The sequence below is a fragment of the Petromyzon marinus genome, chromosome 42 (genome assembly GCF_048934315.1).
Source record: "Petromyzon marinus isolate PM22_M1 ecotype Great Lakes invasive population chromosome 42, UKy_Petmar_22M1.pri1.0, whole genome shotgun sequence".
Classification (NCBI taxonomy): domain Eukaryota; kingdom Metazoa; phylum Chordata; class Hyperoartia; order Petromyzontiformes; family Petromyzontidae; genus Petromyzon; species Petromyzon marinus.
This window is the reverse complement of record NC_133708.1, coordinates 8,937,562-8,963,928: the sequence shown is the minus strand read 5'-3', so window position 1 is coordinate 8,963,928 and position 26,367 is coordinate 8,937,562. Positions and strand designations below refer to the sequence as shown.

At 46.2% G+C, this 26,367-nt stretch overlaps 1 protein-coding gene across 9 annotated transcripts in view; it reads left to right on the top strand.

Moving 5' to 3' along the window:
* The window catches only part of DOCK3 (dedicator of cytokinesis 3), a 237,977-nt gene that overhangs the window by 52,441 nt on the left and 159,169 nt on the right, over positions 1-26,367 (top strand). For all 9 annotated transcript variants that reach the window (XM_032969863.2, XM_032969867.2, XM_032969866.2 and 6 more), the window contains exon 2: positions 13,385-13,468. In XM_032969863.2, the coding sequence (XP_032825754.2) occupies positions 13,385-13,468 (84 nt within the window). The remainder of the gene's footprint in view (positions 1-13,384; positions 13,469-26,367) is intronic.

Genomic DNA, 26,367 nt, shown 5'->3' with positions numbered 1-26,367 from the left:
GGTGACTGCGTGTGGTTGTTGTTGTTACCAAGGTGACTGAGTGTGGCTGTTGTTACCAAGGTGACTGCATGTGGTTGTTGTTACCAAGGTGACTGCTTGTGGTTGTTGTTACCAAGGTGACTGCGTGTGGTTGTTGTTACCAAGGTGACTGCGTGTGGTTGTTGTTACCAAGGTGACTGCGTGTGGTTGTTGTTACCAAGGTGACTGCGTGTGGCCGTTGTTACCAAGGTGACTGCGTGTGGTTGTTGTTGCCAAGGTGACTGCGTGTGGTTGTTGCACCCCCCCCCACTCTACCCTGGGGGGGGGGGGGGTGTCGGCGCCGCTTGACGTCCGCACAGCGACAGTTCGACACTGTCTCGTATAGCCGCGTATATATTGTGAAGCGTATATATTGTGAAACGTATATATTGTGAAGCGTATATATTGTGAAGCGTATATTGTGAAGCGTATATATTGTGAAGCGCGGTGTCACATCGCGTGTTGTGGGGCGCATCGGCTGCGGAGTTAAATACCCCCCCACCACCACCCCCCCACCACCACCCCCCCACCACCACAACCACCACCCCCCCCCCCACCACCACCACCCCCACCACCACCACCCCCACCACCACCACCCCCCTGAGATGTTGCTCACAAGTCGTGGTTACTCAACGTGTCTCGAACCCCCCCCCCCCCCCCACCACCAAACGCTTTGGCGAGAATCGTCGCGTGCGGATGCCACTGCGAGACAGCGACGTAGTCACTCCATTATCGGCTCGGGGGGAGTGTGGCGATCGGTCAGGTTGGGGGGGGGGACCCCCCCCCCAATGTTTCATTCGTCTCGCACGCTCGCACGCTCGCACGCTCGAGGCGAATTCTATGTCGCGGCTCACATTGACTCCACATCGCATCATCATCATCATCGTCGTCGTCGTCGTCGGGGCGAGACTGCAGCCGCCACAGCTCCGTCGTTAACCTCTTTGCAATGTTCCGCCGCTGCTCTAAAATAATAATTTAAAAATATACATGATAATAATAATTATAAAAATAATACAGACGTGGAACGTAAATTAAAGCATTTTCCTAAAAAAATGTGAACCGCATTTTAAATAAGTGTTGTTGTTGTTTTGCACTGTTGTCTGAAACATAATGGTTGTCAATAGGGCCCCAACTCGTAGCTTTGACCACCAGGGCAGTGGGGGGGGGGGGGTAAGGGGCCGTCCATAAATGACGTCACGCACCTAGGGGGCGAGGGGGTCAGACATTTGTGACGGTGTGTGACGACGGGGGGGAGGGGGCAGTTGAGAAATGTGACGTCACATCAAAATGCGCAACTTTAAATAAATATGGACAACACGTTCTACTTAATTAAATAGACTTTTACATATATTTTTTTTAATCCTACAACATCAGAATGCAGCGCCACATTAAATACGCAATGCAATGACAATAGTTTAGAGCGATTTGAAGCATGTTTTATTTTTAAAATGGAAATATGGTCTTGGGGGGGGGGGGGGGTGGGCAGAGCTTTGTGACGTCATATTTGAGGGGGGGCGGGGTCTGACTTTTTGTGACGTCGTGTGACGAAGGGGGGGGGGGTCAAAAATCGTTCCAAAATCGCGTGACGTCATTTATGAACGGCCCCTAAGGACCCCCCCTGCCTGACCCCCACACTCGCGCACCGCGACTCGCTGTGATGGACGGGAGCGCAGTGCTCGCCGGCCGGACGTGCCCCAACTTGCGTGACTCGACCCAGGCGACTCATGGGCGAAATCGCCTCCAGCGATGATTCGTGTTCCAAACAAAATCGATCCGTGCAGAGAGAGAGAGAGAGAGACAGAGAGCGAGACAGACAGAAAGAGTAAAAATGTCGTATTTAAGATAGACGTACCCACACTTTACCCCCACCACACGTGACCTGCAGAGGTGGGTGGAGAGGTTATTTTGTAAAAAAAAAAAAACGATCAGCATTGTTTCAGCTGCCACGCCAGACGATCAAAACGAACGGTGGGGCAGGGAAGGGGGGCGGGGATTGGGATTCAGGAAACTCGCCCCGTGGTGTCAACTCCCGTGCCAGGAGTCGATCTGGCGACCTTTGTGCTGCAAGTCGAAGGCACGAACGGCGCGGCAGCGTCCCTCTGGTGTCAATTATTTTTTTGAAGTGATTACGTAGAGAGGTCGGTTTAATTTTAGTGCGAAATACGAATGCGTTTTTTTTTTATTGTCTCCTTTGTACGACCAAAACAAATCTAAAATTGAATTCCGTCCCGTGACGTGGCTCTTTGAACAAACGATTTACATGCCTACAAACAGCCCCCCACCCACCACATTACACACTTCAGCTGAGCTACGGACAAAATATACTCGCGAGCGGGCGCGCGAATTCTCACCTCTTTAGCTCGGAGGCTGCGAGATCATTTTTGGTTTGCTTTGCTCGGTGTCTGCGCGAAAGTTATCCAAGTGTCATTTGTCGACGTGTGACCCACAGCATTGTTTACACCGAAGCCACGCCTCAGTCACTGATTGATTTGTCTTCTGAACATTTGGGTAGGGTCGTAGAAAGGGATGTACAGTACTATCGCTGGCATGAATGACGTTATATGCGTTATAGTGGGGGTGTTGTGGGGGGTGGGGGTAGGTTAATTGTTAGCGGGCTGCACTCCGAACCCGGTGGCCCTGATTTCAATTTCTGCTCCACGGCTAACATCGGTGGTGAGTGATATCTGAACGTGACCCCCCCCCACTCCCCTTCACCATCCTCCACGGACCAGCACGGTGGAGTAAGGTCAAGAGCTCGCGTGACTGCAGCGCTGATTGGAGAGGGGAGCGGCAGAGGGCTACTAATTATACACATTTCAAATATAGATGTTACATAATGGAGGTGTAGCGTGACTACTGTCGAAACGTATTGTTTGAAAACGCCATGCGCCTTGCGACACAAACTAAGATTCCCCCATGTCGCATTTTTAAAACACTATTTGAGCAAAATAAAAAATTCACGACGTTTCGGCCACAACACAAGTGGCCTTCATCAGGTGAAGGGACCGTGCTATCATGAGGACAGCGTTGGAGTGAAAACAGCCAAGCCCAGGTCGCGTCCTTTAAGCTGTGTGGGAGGAAGCAAAGCGCTTGACAAAGGAATTAGTATAGAAATGAGCACGATATACGTAGGAGGTGTATGGGCCATGATGGACCAGGAGCGGGTGGGGACCATAACGGACCAGCACCCGCTCCTGGTCCATCATGACTACTTCCTTTGTCAAGCGCTTTACTTCCTCCCACGCAGCTTAAAGGACGCGACCTGGGCTTGGCTGTTTTCACTCCGACGCTGTCCTCATGACAGCACGGTCCCTTCACCTGATGAAGGCCACTTGTGTTGTGGCCGAAACGTCGTGAATTTTTATTTTTTATTGTTTGTTACGTGACTTTACCGAATAGAACCAAAGAGTATGGATCCTTGCAGTCACGAAAGCTTTAAATCTAGAACTATTTGAGCAAGTGCTGTGAGCGAGTGGCACCTTTGAAGGCCGGCACGGCACGCGAGGAGGTGCGGTGGCCAGAACCGCTCACGGTCGCTTTCATCTCCCCAGCGGCTGCTGGTGTTTAATGCACACCGCACCAGGTACTCATTTGAGGCCGAGTCGGCCTAGGGGAGGCCCAGGACCACTTCAGATAATCGTCACAGGCGTTGACCGTAGAACATACATACATACATACACACGTAGAACATACATACATTCACACGTAGAACATACATACATACACACGTAGAACATACATACATACACACGTAGAACATACATACATACACACGTAGAACATACATGCATACACACGTAGAACATACATACATACACACGTAGAACATACATACATACATACACACGTAGAACATACATACATACACACGTAGAACATACATATATACACACGTAGAACATACATACATACATACACACGTAGAACATACATACATACACACGTAGAACATACATACATACACACGTAGAACATACTTACATACGTAGAACATACATACATACACACGTAGAACATACATACATACACACGTAGAACATACATACATACATACACACGTAGAACATACATGCATGCATACACACGTAGAACATACATACATGCATACACACGTAGAACATACATGCATACACACGTAGAACATACATGCATACATACACACGTAGAACATACATGCATACACACGTAGAACATACATACATTCACACGTAGAACATACATACATACACACGTAGAACATACATACATACACACGTAGAACATACATACATACACACGTAGAACATACATACACACGTAGAACATACATGCATACACACGTAGAACATACATACATACACACGTAGAACATACATACATTCACACGTAGAACATACATACACACGTAGAACATACATACATACACACGTAGAACATACATACATACACACGTAGAACATACATACACACGTAGAACATACATACATACACACGTAGAACATACATACACACGTAGAACATACATGCATACACACGTAGAACATACATACATACACACGTAGAACATACATACATACATTCACACGTAGAACATACATACACACGTAGAACATACATACATACACACGTAGAACATACATACATACACACGTAGAACATACATACATACACACGTAGAACATACATACATACATACACACGTAGAACATACATACATACACACGTAGAACATACATACACACGTAGAACATACATACATACATACACACTTAGAACATGCATGCATACACACGTAGAACATACATACATTCACACGTAGAACATACATACATACACACGTAGAACATACATACATACATACGTAGAACATACATACATACATACGTAGAACATACATGCATACACACGTAGAACATACATACATACATACGTAGAACATACATACATACATACGTAGAACATACATGCATACACACGTAGAACATACATACATACATACACACGTAGAACATACATACATACATACACACGTAGAACATACATACATACACACGTAGAACATACATACATACACACGTAGAACATACATACATACACACGTAGAACATACATACATTCACACGTAGAACATACATACATACACACGTAGAACATACATACACACGTAGAACATACATACATACATTCACACGTAGAACATACATACATACATACACACGTAGAACATACATACATACACACGTAGAACATACATACATACACACGTAGAACATACATACATACACACGTAGAACATACATACATACACACGTAGAACATACATACATTCACACGTAGAACATACATACATACACACGTAGAACATACATACATACATTCACACGTAGAACATACATGCATACATACACACGTAGAACATACATACACACACACGTAGAACATACATACACACACACGTAGAACATACATACACACACACGTAGAACATACATACATACACACGTAGAACATACATACATACACACGTAGAACATACATACACACACACGTAGAACATACATACACACACACGTAGAACATACATACACACACACGTAGAACATACATACATACACACGTAGAACATACATACATACATACACACGTAGAACATACATACATTCACACGTAGAACATACATACATACATACATTCACACGTAGAACATACATACATACATACACACGTAGAACATACATACATACATACACACGTAGAACATACATACATACACACGTAGAACATACATACATACATACACACGTAGAACATACATACATTCACACGTAGAACATACATACATACACACGTAGAACATACATACATACATACACACGTAGAACATACATACATACACACGTAGAACATACATACATTCACACGTAGAACATACATACATACATACACACGTAGAACATACATACATTCACACGTAGAACATACATACATACATACACACGTAGAACATACATACATTCACACGTAGAACATACATACATACATACGTAGAACATACATACATTCACACGTAGAACATACATACATACATACACACGTAGAACATACATACATACATACACACGTAGAACATACATACATACACACGTAGAACATACATGCATACATACACACGTAGAACATACATACATACATACACACGTAGAACATACATACATACACACGTAGAACATACATACATACATACACACGTTGAACATACATACATACACACGTAGAACATACATACATACACACGTAGAACATACATACATACACACGTAGAACATACATACATTCACACGTAGAACATACATACATACATACACACGTAGAACATACATACATACACACGTAGAACATACATACATACATACACACGTAGAACATACATACATACACACGTAGAACATACATACATACATACACACGTAGAACATACATACATACACACGTAGAACATACATACATACACACGTAGAACATACATACATACACACGTAGAACATACATACATTCACACGTAGAACATACATACATACATACACACGTAGAACATACATACATACACACGTAGAACATACATACATACATACACACGTAGAACATACATACATACACACGTAGAACATACATGCATACATACACACGTAGAACATACATACACACACACGTAGAACGGCGCGCTGGCCACTGCACCACCGCCACTCAGTTCTGCACAGAGACAACACGCACAGAGACAACACGCTCAGAGACAACACGCACGGAGACAACACGCACAGAGACAACACGCACAGAGACAACACGCTCAGAGACAACACGCACGGAGACAACACGCACGGAGACAACACGCACAGAGACAACACGCACAGAGACAACACGCTCAGAGACAACACGCACGGAGACAACACGCACGGAGACAACACGCACAGAGACAACACGCACGGAGACAACACGCACGGAGACAACACGCACGGAGACAACACGCACAGAGACAACACGCACAGAGACAACACGCACGGAGACAACACGCACGGAGACAACACGCACGGAGACAACACGCGCACACCGCTGGGAAGGCTCCAGTTGGCCACGTTGGAGCTGCCACGCCTTTGGCCTCTTGACGCCACTTGCACCGGGGTGGAGGTAGCTCACCATGAGCGGCGAGCGGTTTCGTCTTCCTTTTCCCTTTTACTTCTTCCTCTTATTTTTCTTATTCTTCTACTTCCTTTTATTCTTCCTTCTCGTCATCTTCCTCTTCGGGGCGTTGCAGCGGGAAAGACTTTTCAACTTGGGCGGCCTTCCAAGACGCACTTCAGCTGTGGGTGCGAGCGTGGGATTTTTCACCACCCCCCCGCGCACGTCCAAGCGCTCCCTGGACGCTGATTAATTCTGCGGCGTGCGGCGTTGACTCATCGACGACGACGACGACGACAACGATGTATTTTTGGAGATCCTCGGCACCGCTCTCGCTCCCGAACGCTCGTTAGCGTTTTGATAGAAGAAAAAAAAACATTCTCCCGTGCCTCGCTACACGTGGCAAGCAAATGACTCATCTAATAAAAAAAAAATTGGAGTCAAATTCTGTAATGCTCCTAAATGACCTGAGCGATTTTGTTATCAGAATTTGTAAGTAATTGAATAAGAAGGGTAATGTATTTTTCTCATATCTTTTTAAGCATTTATGCACGGATGCTTTGAATCTAATTTCCTCTCATTTCTCAAGTAGGTCCGTCTCGAAATCGGATTTCCAATTCCATATTTGTCCGTCATAAGGCGGTGTTAATGACTGCAGTGGCAACGCATTCTTCGTCCGTGTCTTTTTTTTTACACAACTGCAAATGCAGTCAATTCCACTTTGTCTCATTCACCCATTCGTCCCGCCCTTACGTTGGCAAAGCATGGCCCACTTGAATTCTCGGGTACGGTCAGGCAGTAGGAATTTACTCCGGTATTCCCTCATTATTCACGAACTTGCAGATTATGGCTGTCCGCGAACTCGACACGACTGCTACACCATCGGTACAGAGAGACAAAGTGATGAGATGAAGCGATGAGACGGAACATGATGCGAGAAAGTGATGAGATTACGTGCTGATGCAATGCAGCCTTATCATAATTGAAAGTTAGTGAATTCACAAACTAGTATTTAAAAATAAATTAATAATTCCCATGTATTTAATGGATTACTTACGTATTTATTTAAAGTAATTCATTTTCGTGGGCCAATATCATCATCCGCGAAATTTGCCATTCACAAGCAGTGTACACACTGCACATACGATCAAGAGATTAGCAGCAGCAGCAGCACGTTAACAGCTCTTGCGGGAGACTCGGGGCGCCTTCGAATCGTTCCGAACGACCTCCGTCGGCCGCTCTTTGCCTGCGTTCAACGCCGTGCCCGCCGAAACGCCCGCGATGTGGCGGATGACGCTTCGAGAAGCGTGAACGGGGGGGGGGGCATCCAGGGACGGACGTCGAGATCGTCCGAACAGCCGCCGGGGTCCGCTCCTGATTCGTGGCGAGGCACGACGACAATCTGCGCGGGCCACAAGGAGCGCCGAACGCACGGAGTGGAAACCCTTCCCCAGGCTTCGTGTGGCGATCGCGTCGTTGCAATTACTGACCTCCGCCGCGGTAATGATCTCTCTCTCTCGATGGAAAATGTATAATCAATGGCGAACGCGTCTCTGAAACGAGAGCCCCCACGAGAAGGATCTCGAAGAGAACGGTTGCCGCTCTGTGATTTTGTTTTTGTTTTTTGTGTGCGTGCGTGCGCGCGCCGTTATTTTTTTCGTTGCCATTGCGAGGTGGATTCGCGCGACGAATTAATCGGCGTATCAAGATGCAGTATAAAGTGGCTGGACCTGCGTCACTGCGTTAAGGGAGGCGAGCGCGCGCGTGTGTGTGTGTGTGCGCGTTCTGTACAGTTAGTTGTGATAGTTTTTGCAATATATTGTTGTACGTCTATAAAGCTGACATCTGTCTGTAGAAGGGGATAGAGGTTAATTTGTATGGACAATGCCACGCTTTGCTTTAAGTGCAGCGGAAGTTTCTTCTCTTCTCCTGTTTCCGTGGTTGGAAACGCTCCCTCCTCCCCCTCAAGCCAGCAGTGATCTTGGCTCTCTGTCCTGCTCCTGGTCAAGTCTAAGTTCATATCCAGTTACTAGGTACCTGCAATGAACGCGTCTCACCAGGCTGTGCAACATTTTGAGGCGCGGTTATATTTAGGCGAGAGATATATTCATAAACATACGCACAATGCCTGAAGTTCGGATCTTTTCAAATCCACGTTGCAATACAACACGGCTTTCCATCACATTGTAACGTCTGCTTCTTGTACATTATTACTGCTTCTACACTTTAAGCCTCGGTGGATTTCATCTTCGTGTCTGTTTAGCTTAATTCAGTTCTGAGTAGAAGAGGCGCTCTGCTTGAAACTCTGTGCCCTCTATGGAGTGAAATTCGCATTCTTAAAGCACTGGTACGAGAGCAATCGAAGGCAGTATATACCGTAAACTCAGCAATGGGTGATGATGTAGATGGCCAGAGACAAGATCCTCCCACATAACCGTAACGAGGCTCTCGAGACAAGTGCTTATTAGCAGGCACCTTTGCCAGCACGGCACACGAGGTGTTGGATGGGGGGGGGGGCAGCACCACGCCCGACACACACGCACGGTCGAAGCGTGAATTTTGTATATTCACGACGGCTATGAATTTTCATTCGTTGCCTCTTACATTGTTAAGTGGAACGTGATATGATATAACAGGTAAGCCCCCAAACCCCCATACTCCTTTCCCACCGGCACATCCAGGCCAAGCCAGAACAGGGCCCTCTCATTGCACGGCTGCTTGTCCACTGTCTATTTTCTGTGCCAACCAAGGCCAGCAGCGGCGGCTAATGGTGCATTAATTGCGCGTAACATCAGTCGGTATGTCTCAACGCGATCATTTGTTGCGACATCAGTGGCAACGGCTCGGCTTCTGCAGTGGAAACACGACCTGGCACCTCCTCTGACCCACTCCGATCAGGCTTGGCACAGCCTTCGCATGGCTGTACAGTGCAAAAGAGGCATTGCTGTGACTAAGACATATCATAATTCACCACACCCCCAGAAATTTGGTGAATTTTCACGTGATTTGATTCAAGAAACGATCGTTTTTGTATTTTTGGTGGGTTTTTTTCGTTCACTTCACGAGCCTACACTATAACACGAGCCTTTAGAACTGCTTTTTGTGTTTTAGTTTGTTGCCCTTCCACCGCGCCTCCGATTAGAACAGTTGGCTACGTATGGCACGAAAGAAGTTCAACGTACATACAAACGTGAGCACATCGTCGTCTTCGTGGGGTGGCTGCAAGCTGGGTTTGATTCGTGACCACAGCGCGCAACATCAGTGGAGAACCGGTGCTGAACACACCCCTTGCCGACCGTCGTGGTGAAGTATGGTCAAACATCCACCACCACCGTAAAAGGTGTGCGGAGTCCTTCATCCAGCAGCGCATCGATAAAGGCTGTCCATTAAAATTACACGTCATTTTTGTTTTTAAATAGAATTTGGATAAAAAAGCATGCAATCGATTCTCGTACACACGAAACCTATTTCAGTGGATGAATCGAGGCCATTTACATCTGTTTAAACGGCCGAATATCGATCGCCAGCATGAGCTGGTTAGCTAGCCGCGTCACGACCTCAGCAGCCCAAGTCTTGATTCGTGGCCGTGCAGACCAGCCGCGCCGCTGGTCTACGAATCCTCGCCTTTGTCGCCGTTTAAGTTGCCTCGGTGCAAGCTGAGCACCTGGAGAGGCGTTTCATCATTAGCATGCTGAGCTTTGCCGGACGCTGGCTAAATGGACGCGCCCGGACAGCCTGTTGCCGGCGAAACGAGAGGGGGTCCGTGACCATGCTCACACACTCAATCAGCAGGTCACGCTCATGCGTGCAATTGAACAAGCGTTTCTTATTAAAGCCTTCCATTGTACTCCTCGACTTGGTCACTGAGATTCATTTTTAGCTCAACGCGTTGCGTGTCCCCTTGGTAATGTTCGTACACTGTACGCTACTTTCAGCTCGCATCTACCGCTGCGTCGCAGTCCCCGCGCTGTGTATACACGGGCACCGGCTATCCAGATTGTCTTGGACCAGCAGGCTCGACAGAGGGGACTCGGTCCGTGGCTGTGGGTGCGTTGGCACCAGTGCCGGATTATCCTCGTCGCAAAAGTAGCTACATTTGTGGTAGCTACGGGCCCCGCACTTTCAAGGGCCCCGCGCTAAATGCTTTCAAGCTATCAATTCCGGTTCAGCGATTCTGCACTTGCTCTATTACTATAGTACTATACCGCCTTTCAATCTTTATGAACGACTGGGTGTTTAAGGTTAGCGATTTATCATATTATCTGGCTGCATATCAAATGAAGTAATACATTTACTTTGCTGTGCAAGTGAAAAATGTGTGTTTTAATATTTATGGGTTTTTTTTTATTTAGGACATCTTTATAACATATGCTACAGGCCCCGCACTAGCTTAATCCGGCACTGCTTTTGGGTGCCCCTGAGCCACCGCCTACGATTGATTAAACGAGTGCGGTGGCTCCCGAAACGCCCGCCCGCCCGTGGCTTTTGGCCATAGCCCCGCTCATTTTGGCCGCCGTTCGGCATCGAGTGGCACAGCTTGACGGCAACAACCGCAACGCACCCCACCCACGGCGGCGCGGCACGCCGCGGGCACGCCACGCAGGCCACGTGGCCGGTGGTTTAGAAGGGAGGGGGCGGTCAGTGGGTAGCGGTTGTGCCGACCCAGTGGTGGCCCCGAAGCAGAGACGAATGGGGCGTGGTCTACAGGGCCACGCGTGCGTTCGACTTCCCGACCAGGCTATGGTTTTCATCTTGACTGGCAACCACTCGCGTATGTGGGTGATATAAAAAAAACGCGTTGTTTTCAACACAATTGTTGCGTTTTTTGTTTGTTTGTTTGTTTAGTTTTGGCGGTGATGCGGCTTTGCGGAAGCACGTTTCCGCCGATTCCGGCGGTTCAATCATTCCAGCGGCCGCCCCGATTAATACCGCGGCGTGCGTTAACCACAACGACACTGCGCGTCGTCTGTTTCACAGCGGGCGTTAAAGATCCCGGGACGTTAGTCGCAAGAGTAGCCCACTGGTTGGACGGTGTCAAGATATAGGCACGCGACAGAGACGCAAAGAAAGATGTAGACAAAAAAGAGGCGTGGTTAGGTGTCAAAAAAGAGAGATGCAGGCGCTGTAGAAATTATCATAAATTGGCTGTTTATTTTAATTAGCTTATTGTGTTTCGAATTTTCAGCCGCTATTGGGTTACACCTCAATTTATTGTCATGAATTAATAGGGGGAGGGAGGACGGGGTGAGCAACTTGGGGCCCCCTATGCTTTGGCTTTGCTCGCTTTCGCGACCGTCGTGGGATTGCACGAAGGGGTGCCCGGCGCGTCCATCGCAAAATCGATCTTCTCTGCGCGCGAGAAATAAAAATAAAAATATATCCATGCCAGTGCTGACTGACCACTGTCGGGACAGCGTCGGGACACGAGGCGCGCCGCTGTTAACCCCGCAGGGGGATCGGCCGCCCCTGCGCGGTAGCGATCTTGTCCGTCACGCTGGCCATGTAAATAACACCTCGGCTATTTAAATTGCGCCGCCCGCGTCTATTATTACCTCCTTGACTCGCGAGCCGGTTGTTTTTAGTTGCCGCGGGCGTGCGCGCGTGTTGCGCGCGTCTGGCATTGTCCGTATGCAAGACGCTTTTGGGGACAATGTCCCGAGTGCACGGCGATTGTCTTGGGAGATCGGCCGCACGCGAGCAACGTCAGCTTCGTTAATTTTAAAGCGATTAATTGAACCGAACTTGTTGTTCTCTTTGGAGTGGAGTTTGTTCAGTGCGCTATTCTGCCAGCGCAAGATAGATGCGTGCATTTCTAAGCCTGGAGCCAACATAACGATGAACAAAGATCCCTTTCACCCTGCCCGTTAGAAACTAGTAACAACAATTCAATTAATAAGTCGTCCTATGTGTCCTTGCAGACTTTGCCAATTACCGTATTTTCCAGATTAGAAGATACATATTTCCCCCCCTCCCTCCCCTGTATTTTAAAACCAAAAGCTTGGAGGTGCGTCTCATAATCGGATAGGGGTGTGTTCGTGTGAGACCAGTATTGTATGGATATATTGTTTATCCACCAGTTTTGCATGCGTTTTTACCTTCCGGGGCATCTTTGTTGTGTAGAATATGGTAATCACAAGTGGTTTTGATGATTGTTGTGGGTTTTGGTTGTACCTCCTCGTGACTGCTCTGCGCGTCGCTGTGTGTGTCTCCACAGTGGTCAGTAACTTTTGCGCCCCGGTGTCACACGCCCTGCCTCTGGAGATCGGAGAGTGCGTTCAGATCTTGGAGAAATGTGAAGGTACGTCGAATGTCTGCTGCGCGCAATGCAAAGATTCCTCTGTTGTCACGTGACAGACCATTGGGGGATGAGTGATGTTTAACGAGCACATGCACCACGCTACTGGAGTGGTGTGGCCAGCATTTATCTCTCCACTGCTGTTGTTTGAACAGAACAGTAGCTTATCGTCGTTAAAGTCTGAGTCGACCTAAGGGAGGCCCAGGACGATTGCTGATACCACTCGCCACGTGGCTGTCCACTGACCAGCGTGGTGAAGTATGGTCAGACAATCTCCGTGACTAATCAAGTTTGCAGAGGCCTTCATCCAGCGGTGGATTGACAAAGTGATGTTAAATGGGGAACAGCCTGAAATTAGCATGAGAGATTTTAGATTTTCTTCAGACATACTTCATAGGTCCAGCTGAGAGGAGGCGCTGCAATGATTTCTTTAGCCGCCTTGTTCTGCCACTGGTTTGGGTGCCTATTTACTCTTTACTATTACTGCAAAAAAAAAATATTTTACCAGGTAAGGCTCCACTGAGCTGTATATCTCTTTTTTCGAATCGATTCGGCCATCACAAATGATCGCTCAATGAAGTTAACATCGTGTGGCAATGTATAGCAGCCAAATACTCTGAACGCGTGACGTCGATTCCTAACGTGAAGGGCAAAACCGGACGACCTGGAGAAAAATCCACGCGGGCACAGGGAAAGAGGCACACAAACTCTAAATATACAGCAGGCATCAGGGTCGGGATCGAACCCACGGCCTCCTGTATACCAGGCGAGGGAGTTAACATCTCGCCGCCACGGCAATCCGCCAAGTAAGCCTTCTTATTTTCTTGGGTCTTTCGGTAAAGTCACGTAGATAGGTTCAAATAATTATTTTCTTTGAGCCTATCTACGTGACTTTACCGAAAGACCCAAGAAAATGAATTCCTGCAGTCACGAAAGCTTTAAGTCAAGATTTCAGCCCTCTTACTTGGGCAAGGCTACATTAAGTAAAACATGATTTGTATGTCCGTATTCACGTGAGCAAAAATCGAACGTTGACTTAATCTTCAAGTGGAGTGGCCACCTGAGATTCAACCTCAACGTGTCAGCACTGCTGGCTCGGTGCTCTGCCACTGGGGTTGACGAACGGAGCCACCTTGCCGCTGCCATAACCACCTCGAAATCTTCCATAATACAGGGGGCTTTTTTGGGTTAGATTGCATCAATATAAATGTGTCGTTAAACTCACCACCACCCGACAGTAAGGTTTGTCACGTAAACCCACAACATTAACAATTCGAGTACAATGTTTCGCCAGTAATTACAACCAGCATCATTAGGCGGTAGCCAGTTTTGTGGAGAAATCCTCCCATCCCATAATCCCTCCGGATGACAATGAAACGAGAACTTGACCCTTTCATAGGTATGTAGACTTTCCACCCACGTTTCAGCAATGTGAACAGTAAGTAGTAAACTTACTCAATAGTAAACTAGACTCCCATGGTAAATTGGACTTAGATGTTAAACTGGACTTCCATGGTGAACTGGAATTTCATGGTCAATCAGTAAGGTTTGTCATGTAAACTAAAACGTGCCAATTAGTCACTACTTCAGCACACCGGTGTGTTGTGGTGGGTTAACGACACGTTATATTTATGCGATCTAACCCAAAAAGAAAAACCTTTATTATGGACAAATAACAAAAATAACTCAAACACATTCACCAATGACACCGTGGCCTTGAAATGAAATAAAATATATTACAGCCACATTTCTGGGCAATGGTCTTTCTTCCTGGAATCTATGGTACCACACAAACAGGGCTCTTGTCCAGTGCATTGCTTATTGTGTTTGTATTTGAAGGCAGTGTTATTGACAAAGGTTTATTTTCAGCTTTTTGCTTTTAAACGAAATGTTATCGATGTTGAAATTATTATATTAGTGTTTTATTTTAGAAGGACACGGTACAATATATGATGCTAAACTAAACTATTTTTTATTATTTTACCAGGTAAGGCCCACTGAGCTAATATAGCTTTTTTTTAATATATAAAAGCGACCTGGCCACAATTGATAGCTCAACGAAGTGTATTTTCACGTGGATAATTTATAGCACCAAAATACTCTAAACACATGTTTATAAATGTGGAGGGAAAAAACGGAGGACTCGGAAAAAAATCCCAGCGACCACGTGGAGAACATACAAACTCCAAACATATATAGGCGCCATAGTCGAGATTGAACCCACGACCAGGCGAGGTAGTTAACATCTCGTCATCGTGACGCCCATTATATCCTATAAAACATTTTCACTATATACTTTTGTGTTTAATTACCGTAAATAAATCTAAGTTTAATACAATGAGGATAGTGGTGACGAGTGTGGGAGGAGTTTATCCAACAGTGGATAGATCATGGTCCGTTAGTGGCACATTGCACTGTCAACCAGGCGACCTGAATTCGATTTCCAGTCGCTGTTAAATTCATTGTTAAGGGAGATCTGAACCGGTTCTGGCCCCCCACTGACCGGCATGGTGAAGTATGGTCAAACAACCCCTCATGACTGACATGGAGGTCTTCATCCAACAGTGGATTGACATAGTGCTGTATATTATAACATTTTACTATTATTGCGTATTATCACATGCGTATCATTCATTTTAATACGTCCTGATCTTTTTCATCACCGTAATTCAGCAAAGCTTCGGTGAGTAAGTGTCACGTTCGCGGTTAATCACCGGCAGTGCCGGTGAGCTCAACCGAAATGTACCCAAACCAAATGGTTTAACAATAATAATAATTTACATTTGTGTCTAAGGCGCCTTCCCCTAACGTCTCAAGGCGCCTTGGAAGAATAAGGATATGGAAAGAGACGCTAAATAGAATTCTGGAAACTGACACAAACGGATGCGATTTGAGACGAGATTTAAAAGCATCCACATTATCGGATGAACGAATTTCCTAACGGTAGGGAATGATAATCTTTCTTTAGACTGGAGGATGAATTCCGATGAGCTACGGCACTCTTTTCCGCAGATGAACCAAGTGGTGGAAACCCCACATTGCTATGGTGAGCTAACGAGTCTATACATAGGGCAACCACTGATTGTTTCGCACCAAGTGGTGACTTTTTTATTGACTCGAGAAGGGTCGAAGGGCGGAGTCGAACCCGGACTGGGATTTGAACCACCTTCCTTCTGATTGCCAGCCGAATGCTCTAACCCAGGGGTCGTCAAAACCAAAATGGCAAGTCGAGCCGCAGCAAATGCAACGTGAATACGAGACGGTGGTCCTGAATAAGTAACGTCACAAAGCAGTCCTTAAACAGCCACATTCGGCTTCGGAGCCGCAGGTTGCTGATCCCTGCCCTTGGTAAACTGGACTCCCATGGTAAACTGGACCTCAGTCGTAAATTGGACTCCCATGGTAAACTGGACTCCCATAGTGAACTGGACTCCGATGGTGAACTGGACTCCCATAGTGAACTGGACTCCCACAGTGAACTGGACTCCCATGGTAAACTGGACTCCCATGGTAAACTGGACTCCCATAGTGAACTGGACCTCAGTCGTAAACTGGACTTTTATGGTAGAGTGGACTCCCATGGTAAACTGGACTCCCATAGTGAACTGGACTCCCATGGTAAACTGGACTCCCATGGTAAACTGGACTCCCATAGTGAACTGGACTCCCATGGTAAACTGGACTCCCATGGTGAACTGGACTCCCATAGTGAACTGGACTCCCATGGTAAACTGGACTCCCATAGTGAACTGGACTCCCATGGTGAACTGAACTCCCATGGTAAACTGGACTCCCATGGTAAACTGGACTCCCATAGTGAACTGGATTCCCATGGTAAACTGGACTCCCATGGTAAACTGGACTCCCATGGTAAACTGGACTCCCATAGTGAACTGGACCTCAGTCGTAAACTGGACTTTTATGGTAGACTGGACTCCCATGGTAAACTGGACTCCCATAGTGAACTGGACTCCCATGGTAAACTGGACTCCCATGGTAAACTGGACTCCAATAGTGAACTGGACTCCCATGGTAAACTGGACTCCCATGGTGAACTGGACTCCCATAGTGAACTGGACTCCCATGGTAAACTGGACTCCCATAGTGAACTGGACTCCCATGGTGAACTGAACTCCCATGGTAAACTGGACTCCCATGGTAAACTGGACTCCCATAGTGAACTGGATTCCCATGGTAAACTGGACTCCCATGGTAAACTGGACTCCTATGGTAAACTGGACTCCCATAGTGAACTGGACTCCCATGGTAAACTGGACTCCCATGGTGAACTGGACTCCCATAGTGAACTGGACTCCCATGGTAAACTGGACTCCCATAGTGAACTGGACTCCCATGGTGAACTGAACTCCCATGGTAAACTGGACTCCCATGGTAAACTGGACTCCCATAGTGAACTGGACTCCCATGGTAAACTGGACTCCCATGGTGAACTGGACTCCCATAGTGAACTGGACTCCCATGGTAAGCTGGACTCCCATAGTGAACTGGACTCCCATGGTGAACTGAACTCCCATGGTAAACTGGACTCCCATGGTAAACTGGACTCCCATAGTGAACTGGATTCCAATGGTAAACTGGACTCCCATGGTAAACTGGACTCCCATGGTAAACTGGACTCCCATAGTGAACTGGATTCCCATGGTAAACTGGACTCCCATGGTAAACTGGACTCCCATGGTAAACTGGACTCCCATGGTAAACTGGATTCCCATGGTAAACTGGACTCCCATGGTAAACTGGACTCCCATGGTAAACTGAACTCCCATTGTAAACTGAACTCCCATGGTAAACTGGATTCCCATGGTAAACTGGACTCCCATGGTAAACTGGACTCCCATGGTAAACTGAACTCCCATGGTAAACTGGATTCCCATGGTAAACTGGACTCCCATGGTAAACTGGACTCCCATGGTAAACTGAATTCCCATGGTAAACTGGACTCCCATGGTAAACTGAACTCCCATGGTAAACTGGACTCCCATGGTAAACTGGACTCCCATGGTAAACTGGATTCCCATGGTAAACTGGACTCCCATAGTGAACTGAATTCTCATGGTAAACTGGACTCCCATGGTAAACTGGACTCCCATGGTAAACTGGACTCCCATGGTAAACTGGATTCCCATGGTAAACTGGACTCCCATAGTGAACTGAATTATCATGGTAAACTGGACTCCCATGGTAAACTGGATTCCCATGGTAAACTGGACTCCCATGGTAAACTGGACTCCCATAGTGAACTGGACTCCCATAGTGAACTGGACTCCCATGGTAAACTGGATTCCCATGGTAAACTGGACTCCCATAGTGAACTGAATTCCCATGGTAAACTGGACTCCCATGGTAAACTGGATTCCCATGGTAAACTGGACTCCCATAGTAAACTGGACTCCCATGGTAAACTGAACTCCCATGGTAAACTGAACTCCCATGGTAAACTGGATTCCCATGGTAAACTGAACTCCCATGGTAAACTGGACTCCGATGGTAAACTGGACTCCCATGGTAAACTGAATTCCCATGGTAAACTGGACTCCCATGGTAAACTGGATTCCCATGGTAAACTGGACTCCCATAGTGAACTGAATTCTCATGGTAAACTGGACTCCCATGGTAAACTGGATTCCCATGGTAAACTGGACTCCCATGGTAAACTGGACTCCCATGGTAAACTGGACTCCCATGGTAAACTGGATTCCCATGGTAAACTGGACTCCCATAGTGAACTGAATTATCATGGTAAACTGGACTCCCATGGTAAACTGGATTCCCATGGTAAACTGGACTCCCATGGTAAACTGGACTCCCATAGTGAACTGGACTCCCATAGTGAACTGGACTCCCATGGTAAACTGGATTCCCATGGTAAACTGGACTCCCATAGTGAACTGAATTCCCATGGTAAACTGGACTCCCATGGTAAACTGGATTCCCATGGTAAACTGGACTCCCATAGTAAACTGGACTCCCATGGTAAACTGAACTCCCATGGTAAACTGAACTCCCATGGTAAACTGGATTCCCATGGTAAACTGAACTCCCATGGTAAACTGGACTCCGATGGTAAACTGGACTCCCATGGTAAACTGAATTCCCATGGTAAACTGGACTCCCATGGTAAACTGAACTCCCATGGTAAACTGGACTCCCATGGTAAATTGGACTCCCATGGTAAACTGAACTCCCATGGTAAACTGAACTCCCATGGTAAACTGGACTCCCATGATAAACTGGATTCCCTTGGTAAACTGGACTCCCATAGTGAACTGAATTCCCATGGTAAACTGGACTCCCATGGTAAACTGGATTCCCATGGTAAACTGGACTCCCATGGTAAACTGGACTCCCATAGTGAACTGGACTCCCATGGTCAACTGGACTCCCATAGTGAACTGGACTCCCATGGTAAACTGGATTCCCATGGTAAACTGGACTCCCATAGTGAACTGAATTCCCATGGTAAACTGGACTCCCATGGTAAACTGGACTCCCATAGTGAACTGGACTCCCATGGTCAACTGGACTCCCATAGTGAACTGGACTCCCATGGTAAACTGGATTCCCATGGTAAACTGGACTCCCATAGTGAACTGAATTCCCATGGTAAACTGGACTCCCATGGTAAACTGGACTCCCATGGTAAACTGGACTCCCATAGTGAACTGGATTCCCATGGTAAACTGGACTCCCATGGTAAACTGGACTCCCATGGTAAACTGGACTCCCATAGTGAACTGGATTCCCATGGTAAACTGGACTCCCATGGTAAACTGGACTCCCATAGTAAACTGGATTCCCATGGTAAACTGGACTCCCATGGTAAACTGAACTCCCATGGTAAACTGAACTCCCATGGTAAACTGGATTCCCATGGTAAACTGAACTCCCATGGTAAACTGGACTCCCATGGTAAACTGAACTCCCATGGTAAACTGAACTCCCATGGTAAACTGGATTCCCATGGTAAACTGAACTCCCATGGTAAACTGGACTCCCATGGTAAACTGGACTCCCATGGTAAACTGGACTCCCATAGTGAACTGGACTCCCATGGTAAACTGGATTCCCATGGTAAACTGGACTCCCATAGTGAACTGAATTCCCATGGTAAACTGGACTCCCATGGTAAACTGGATTCCCATGGTAAACTGGACTCCCATAGTAAACTGGACTCCCATGGTAAACTGAACTCCCATGGTAAACTGGACTCCCATGGTAAACTGGATTCCCATGGTAAACTGGACTCCCATAGTGAACTGAATTCTCATGGTAAACTGGACTCCCATGGTAAACTGGATTCCCATGGTAAACTGGACTCCCATGGTAAACTGGACTCCCATAGTGAACTGGACTCCCATGGTCAACTGGACTCACATAGTGAACTGGACTCCCATGGTAAACTGGATTCCCATGGTAAACTGGACTCCCATAGTGAACTGAATTCCCATGGTAAACTGGACTCCTATGGTAAACTGGATTCCCATGGTAAACTGGACTCCCATAGTAAACTGAACTCCCATGGTAAACTGAACTCCCATGGTAAACTGGATTCCCATGGTAAACTGAACTCCCATGGTAAACTGGACTCCGATGGTAAACTGGACTCCCATGGTAAACTGAATTCCCATGGTAAACTGGACTCCCATGGTAAACTGAACTCCCATGGTAAACTGATCTCCCATGGTAAACTGGACTCCCATGGTAAACTGGACTCCCATGGTAAACTGGACTCCCATGGTAAACTGAATTCCCATGGTAAACTGAACTCCCATGGTAAACTGTACTCCCATGGTAAACTGGACTCCCATAGTGAACTGAATTCCCATGGTAAACTGGACTCCCATGGTAAACTGGATTCCCATGGTAAACTGGACTCCCATAGTAAACTGGACTCCCATGGTAAACTGAACTCCCATGGTAAACTGGACTCCCATGGTAAACTGGATTCCCATGGTAAACTGGACTCCCATAGTGAACTGAATTCTCATGGTAAACTGGACTCCCATGGTAAACTGGATTCCCATGGTAAACTGGACTCCCATGGTAAACTGGACTCCCATAGTGAACTGGACTCCCATGGTCAACTGGACTCACATAGTGAACTGGACTCCCATGGTAAACTGGATTCCCATGGTAAACTGGACTCCCATAGTGAACTGAATTCCCATGGTAAACTGGACTCCTATGGTAAACTGGATTCCCATGGTAAACTGGACTCCCATAGTAAACTGGACTCCCATGGTAAACTGAACTCCCATGGTAAACTGAACTCCCATGGTAAACTGGATTCCCATGGTAAACTGAACTCCCATGGTAAACTGGACTCCGATGGTAAACTGGACTCCCATGGTAAACTGAATTCCCATGGTAAACTGGACTCCCATGGTAAACTGAACTCCCATGGTAAACTGATCTCCCATGGTAAACTGGACTCCCATGGTAAACTGGACTCCCATGGTAAACTGGACTCCCATGGTAAACTGAATTCCCATGGTAAACTGAACTCCCATGGTAAACTGTACTCCCATGGTAAACTGGACTCCCATAGTAAACTGCATTCCCATGGTAAACTGGACTCCCATAGTGAACTGAATTCCCATGGTAAACTGGATTCCCATGGTAAACTGGACTCCCATGGTAAACTGGACTCCCATAGTGAACTGGACTCCCATGGTCAACTGGACTCCCATAGTGAACTGGACTCCCATGGTAAACTGGATTCCCATGGTAAACTGGACTCCCATAGTGAACTGATTTCCCATGGTAAACTGGACTCCCATGGTAAACTGGATTCCCATGGTAAACTGGACTCCCATGGTAAACTGGACTCCCATGGTAAACTGGACTCCCATGGTAAACTGGACTCCCATGGTAAACTGGACTCCCATGGTAAACTGGACTCCCATAGTGAACTGGACTCCCATAGTGAACTGGATTCCCATGGTAAACTGGACTCCCATGGTAAACTGGACTCCCATGGTAAACTGGACTCCCATGGTAAACTGGACTCCCATAGTAAACTGGATTCCCATGGTAACTGGACTCCCATGGTAAACTGGACTCCCATGGTAAACTGGACTCCCATGGTAAACTTAACTCCCATGGTAAACTGGACTCCCATGGTGAACTGGACTCCCATGGTCATGGGTTGCCAACCAATATCAGAAGAAGGGCCAATTTTCGAGTTTGGTAAAACAAAAAGTCACAACAATGCACTGTGAATGCGAGACGCTGGTCCTTAATAAATGACGGTCACGAAGCAAGCCAACCATTTTGATGAGCCGCACGCGGAATCCGGAGCCAACGGCTGCCGTACCTCTGCTCTAACCTATGTACTCGCCGGGGTCAGAACGAAATACGGTTAACTCTCAATTATATAAAAAAATATGTTCACTTCATGCACGTTTAATTTAATTATTGCCTGCTCACTCGTCGGGGGTCGGTGAGTGATTCAAGTTCCCGTGTGGCTGCCACCACGTCGCCAAGTTGCCAAAATTGTCGAATATTTGTGGTTACTTAACTTGCCATTGCATTTGACACGTACCATACCCGTATTTCTTTACACGACAGTGCTACGGTCACCCTACGTCCGTTTAATGTTTACGTTTCTTGTGGAGGTTTCGCTTCGTAATTTGCACCGTTCAATCTGGAGAGATAATCTGCCCGAGCCGAATCACACTGCAGTGAATGACGTTGGCAATGTTTTCAATACCTCGCGTGATAGACGCAATTTATTTTTGTTCAGATGTTTTTTTGCTTTTGTCATTTTTGTGACCCACCCCCCCGGGGATCACGCTGGCAAATGAGGGCCTTTTTTGTGCCGCCTCGAGAGTTCTCACCTGGTTAGACAAAATAAATTTGAAAAACTCGAAGCAAATTGATGAACGTTCGTTCAAAACAGACGACGCATCCCGCACCTTCACCCACATTCCACAAAGGTAGACCATAACTACCACTCCATAGCCTAATTTACATGTGTTTTGCATTATCCCTGCATTTGTTTAAAATGGGGAAACTGCACCCACCCCACCGCCATTACCCAAGGTAATTGAGAGTTATCTGCACATTTTGAAGAATTATTGTCCAAGTAGGTATTTAGCATAGTGCTTAGCCGTGATGCAATCGTATAGTGAAACAAAAGTCTGCTGGTTAAATTATTCATGAAGGCCAATTTCCTTTAAACAAGATATCTGAACACACAGAGGATCCATATACAGTGTGTATCACCTCCATAATTGATGTGTTTAGCATTTAAACCTCACAAAGACTTGAATACCATATTGCTGTTATCTTAATTTTCTCTAATTAGATGAACAATGATACTTTATAATGATGCTTCATAAATCTCACTTACGTGCTTCAAAGTGACATTTTAGAATTTGTACCCAAGAGTCCTCACATTTGCTATTTACCAATTTGTAATGAACATGCATCATAGATAAGTTAAAAAAAACACATTAATAATTTACAGCGCTTTTGATCCACTGCTGGATGAAGGCCTTCCCATCCACGCCGCGTTGGTCATCGCGATTATTTTATCATACTTCTCCATTCTGGTCAGTGGGGAGTTGGTGAGGGGTGGTGGCAATGCCCAGTACAGCCTCAGATGCCAATTTGCACCGATATGAGCCAGGGTGGGGAAGAACACTTAGGTCGCAAGGTTTATAGCTCAGTATGCTAACCAATTTCCCACCGTTTATAACCAGTGCAACATTTTAAGCATATATTTGTGCGTGCGGTCCTTTGCATGTGTGTATGTTGAACTTCTTTTGCACCATACGTACCCAATCGTGATAATCAGAGGCGCAGGGGAAGGACAGCAAACTAACACACCAAAAGTAGTCCGAAAGAAATTCGTTTTCATAGGAATGTGGAATTTCCACCAATGGCTCTGGACCATCAAAATTAATGGGCACCCCCTCTTCTTTTTTACATGAACGTGGATAAATTTGGCTGTGATGAGACGTATACATGTGTACATAATAGTGACATGTTCCTGATTTTAGGATTAGACCCAAAAAAATCTAAAAACGTCTAATTGATCTCAAAATATTATGCTATGGGACGTCATTAAATCAATTACCCATTGCAGTAAGTGCTTTTACGTGACTTCATTCATTTTGATGATGCGTAATGTTACTTCAAGCAATTGTATTTAATGTTTTAATAATCGCTTCCATTACATTAAAATATAAAAAAAATTACGTTAAAATTTTAATTTTACCCGGTTTAAGGTTTACGTAACATTATCTTAACTATTATATTTAGTCCATACACAATGAAAGTTATGTCAAACATTTTAATCTGAAAATATGAAATCAAATACAAATTTCGGCATAATAATCCGAAAGTACGGTATCTGATTTTCTTCAAAATATTAAACCCATATATCTAATATATTCCGTGGGTGTGATGTGATGATACATCCAACACATATATACGTAAAACCAATATCTGTCATGTGGTGTGGTAGGTTTGCCCAATGGATTTTTTTTTGTGCCAGATCAGCAATGGCACTCGAGTGTCCCCCCCCCCTCCCCCAATTAACAATGCACAGTCCCGTCAAACCTCCCCCGGTAGATGGATCTGAAGAAGTGACACGCCACTTGAGAAAGCTGCTGCTGATTTCACAGTAAACCCCAACAGAGCTGCGTGCACGCGTGTGTGTGCTGTACAAATACAAAATATATCCCGTGCAGCCTGCAAACAGAATATTGGGGCGAGTGCTGTTAGCGAGCACCTATGAAGGCCGGCACGGCACACGAGAGAGGGGGTGGGAGGCCAGCACCACGCCCGGTCGCCTTTGTCTCCCCAGTGGCGATGTTTATACACCGCACCAGGTACTCATTTTAGGCTGAGTAGACCTAGGGGAGACATAAGACCGATTCAGATAAATTGTCACTGGTGTTGGCCATGAGCGAACTCGGTTGGCCGGGTTCGTAGCGCAGTGCGATAACCACTCCACTACCACTCCCCACTTTACACATACACAAACGCCTGCATTTTTAATAAGCCAGTTCAAGGACATGTAAAGTCAGTGCTGATAGAAGTTTAAGTAAAGGAAATTATTAATATTATTCCACTTATTTGCCCAAGAAAGCCTAATTAAAGTCTGAAGACTCTTACTCCACGTGACTCTTCATTGGGATGTGTGGTTAATTCCCATAATGTGTGTTTGACTTCATGTACTGGAGTTCCTGGAAATAAACACTGACAACACATCGCACAAGCCCTGCTAGTCACCCACGGTGGTGAGATGTTAACTACTTCGCCTGGTATACAGGAATTCGTAGGTTCAATCCCCGACCGTGACGCCTGTATATTTGAAAATCAAATGTTCTAATGGTCGAGTGGATATTTCTCCAGGTCCCTAGTTTTTTCACTTCACATGTATGACCAACATGCGTTTAGAGTATTTGGCTGCTATAAATATCCGCATGATAAACTCCTTCATTGAACTATCATGTGTGGCCAGGTCGCTTGTGAGAAAGCGCTATATAGCTCCGTGAGCCTTACCTGGTAAAATAAAAAATAGTTTTAGTTTAAAATACTCGTCTAAGCACCGGCCAACACTGCTCAACGTTTGAGATCTGATGATATTTAGCCCGTCCTGTATCATTCCATCAAAACGCAATGGCTTAACCAGGACAGACGTTTGGTTGCATCGGTTTCAGTCCGAAACATTCTCAATGTAAGCGTCCCACCGGTCACAGCAAGGATGTTTGCAGGTCTGTGGCTGTTGATCTTTTATCTCTACCACCTATGCATGGTGAGCGGTCACGCCATCCGTTCCAATTACTTGGGGGGGGGCGTGCGCGGGGGGGGGGGCACACACCGGCAGCTGCGCCGTAAATGCTGAAATTTAGTGCTGGCGGGCTTCG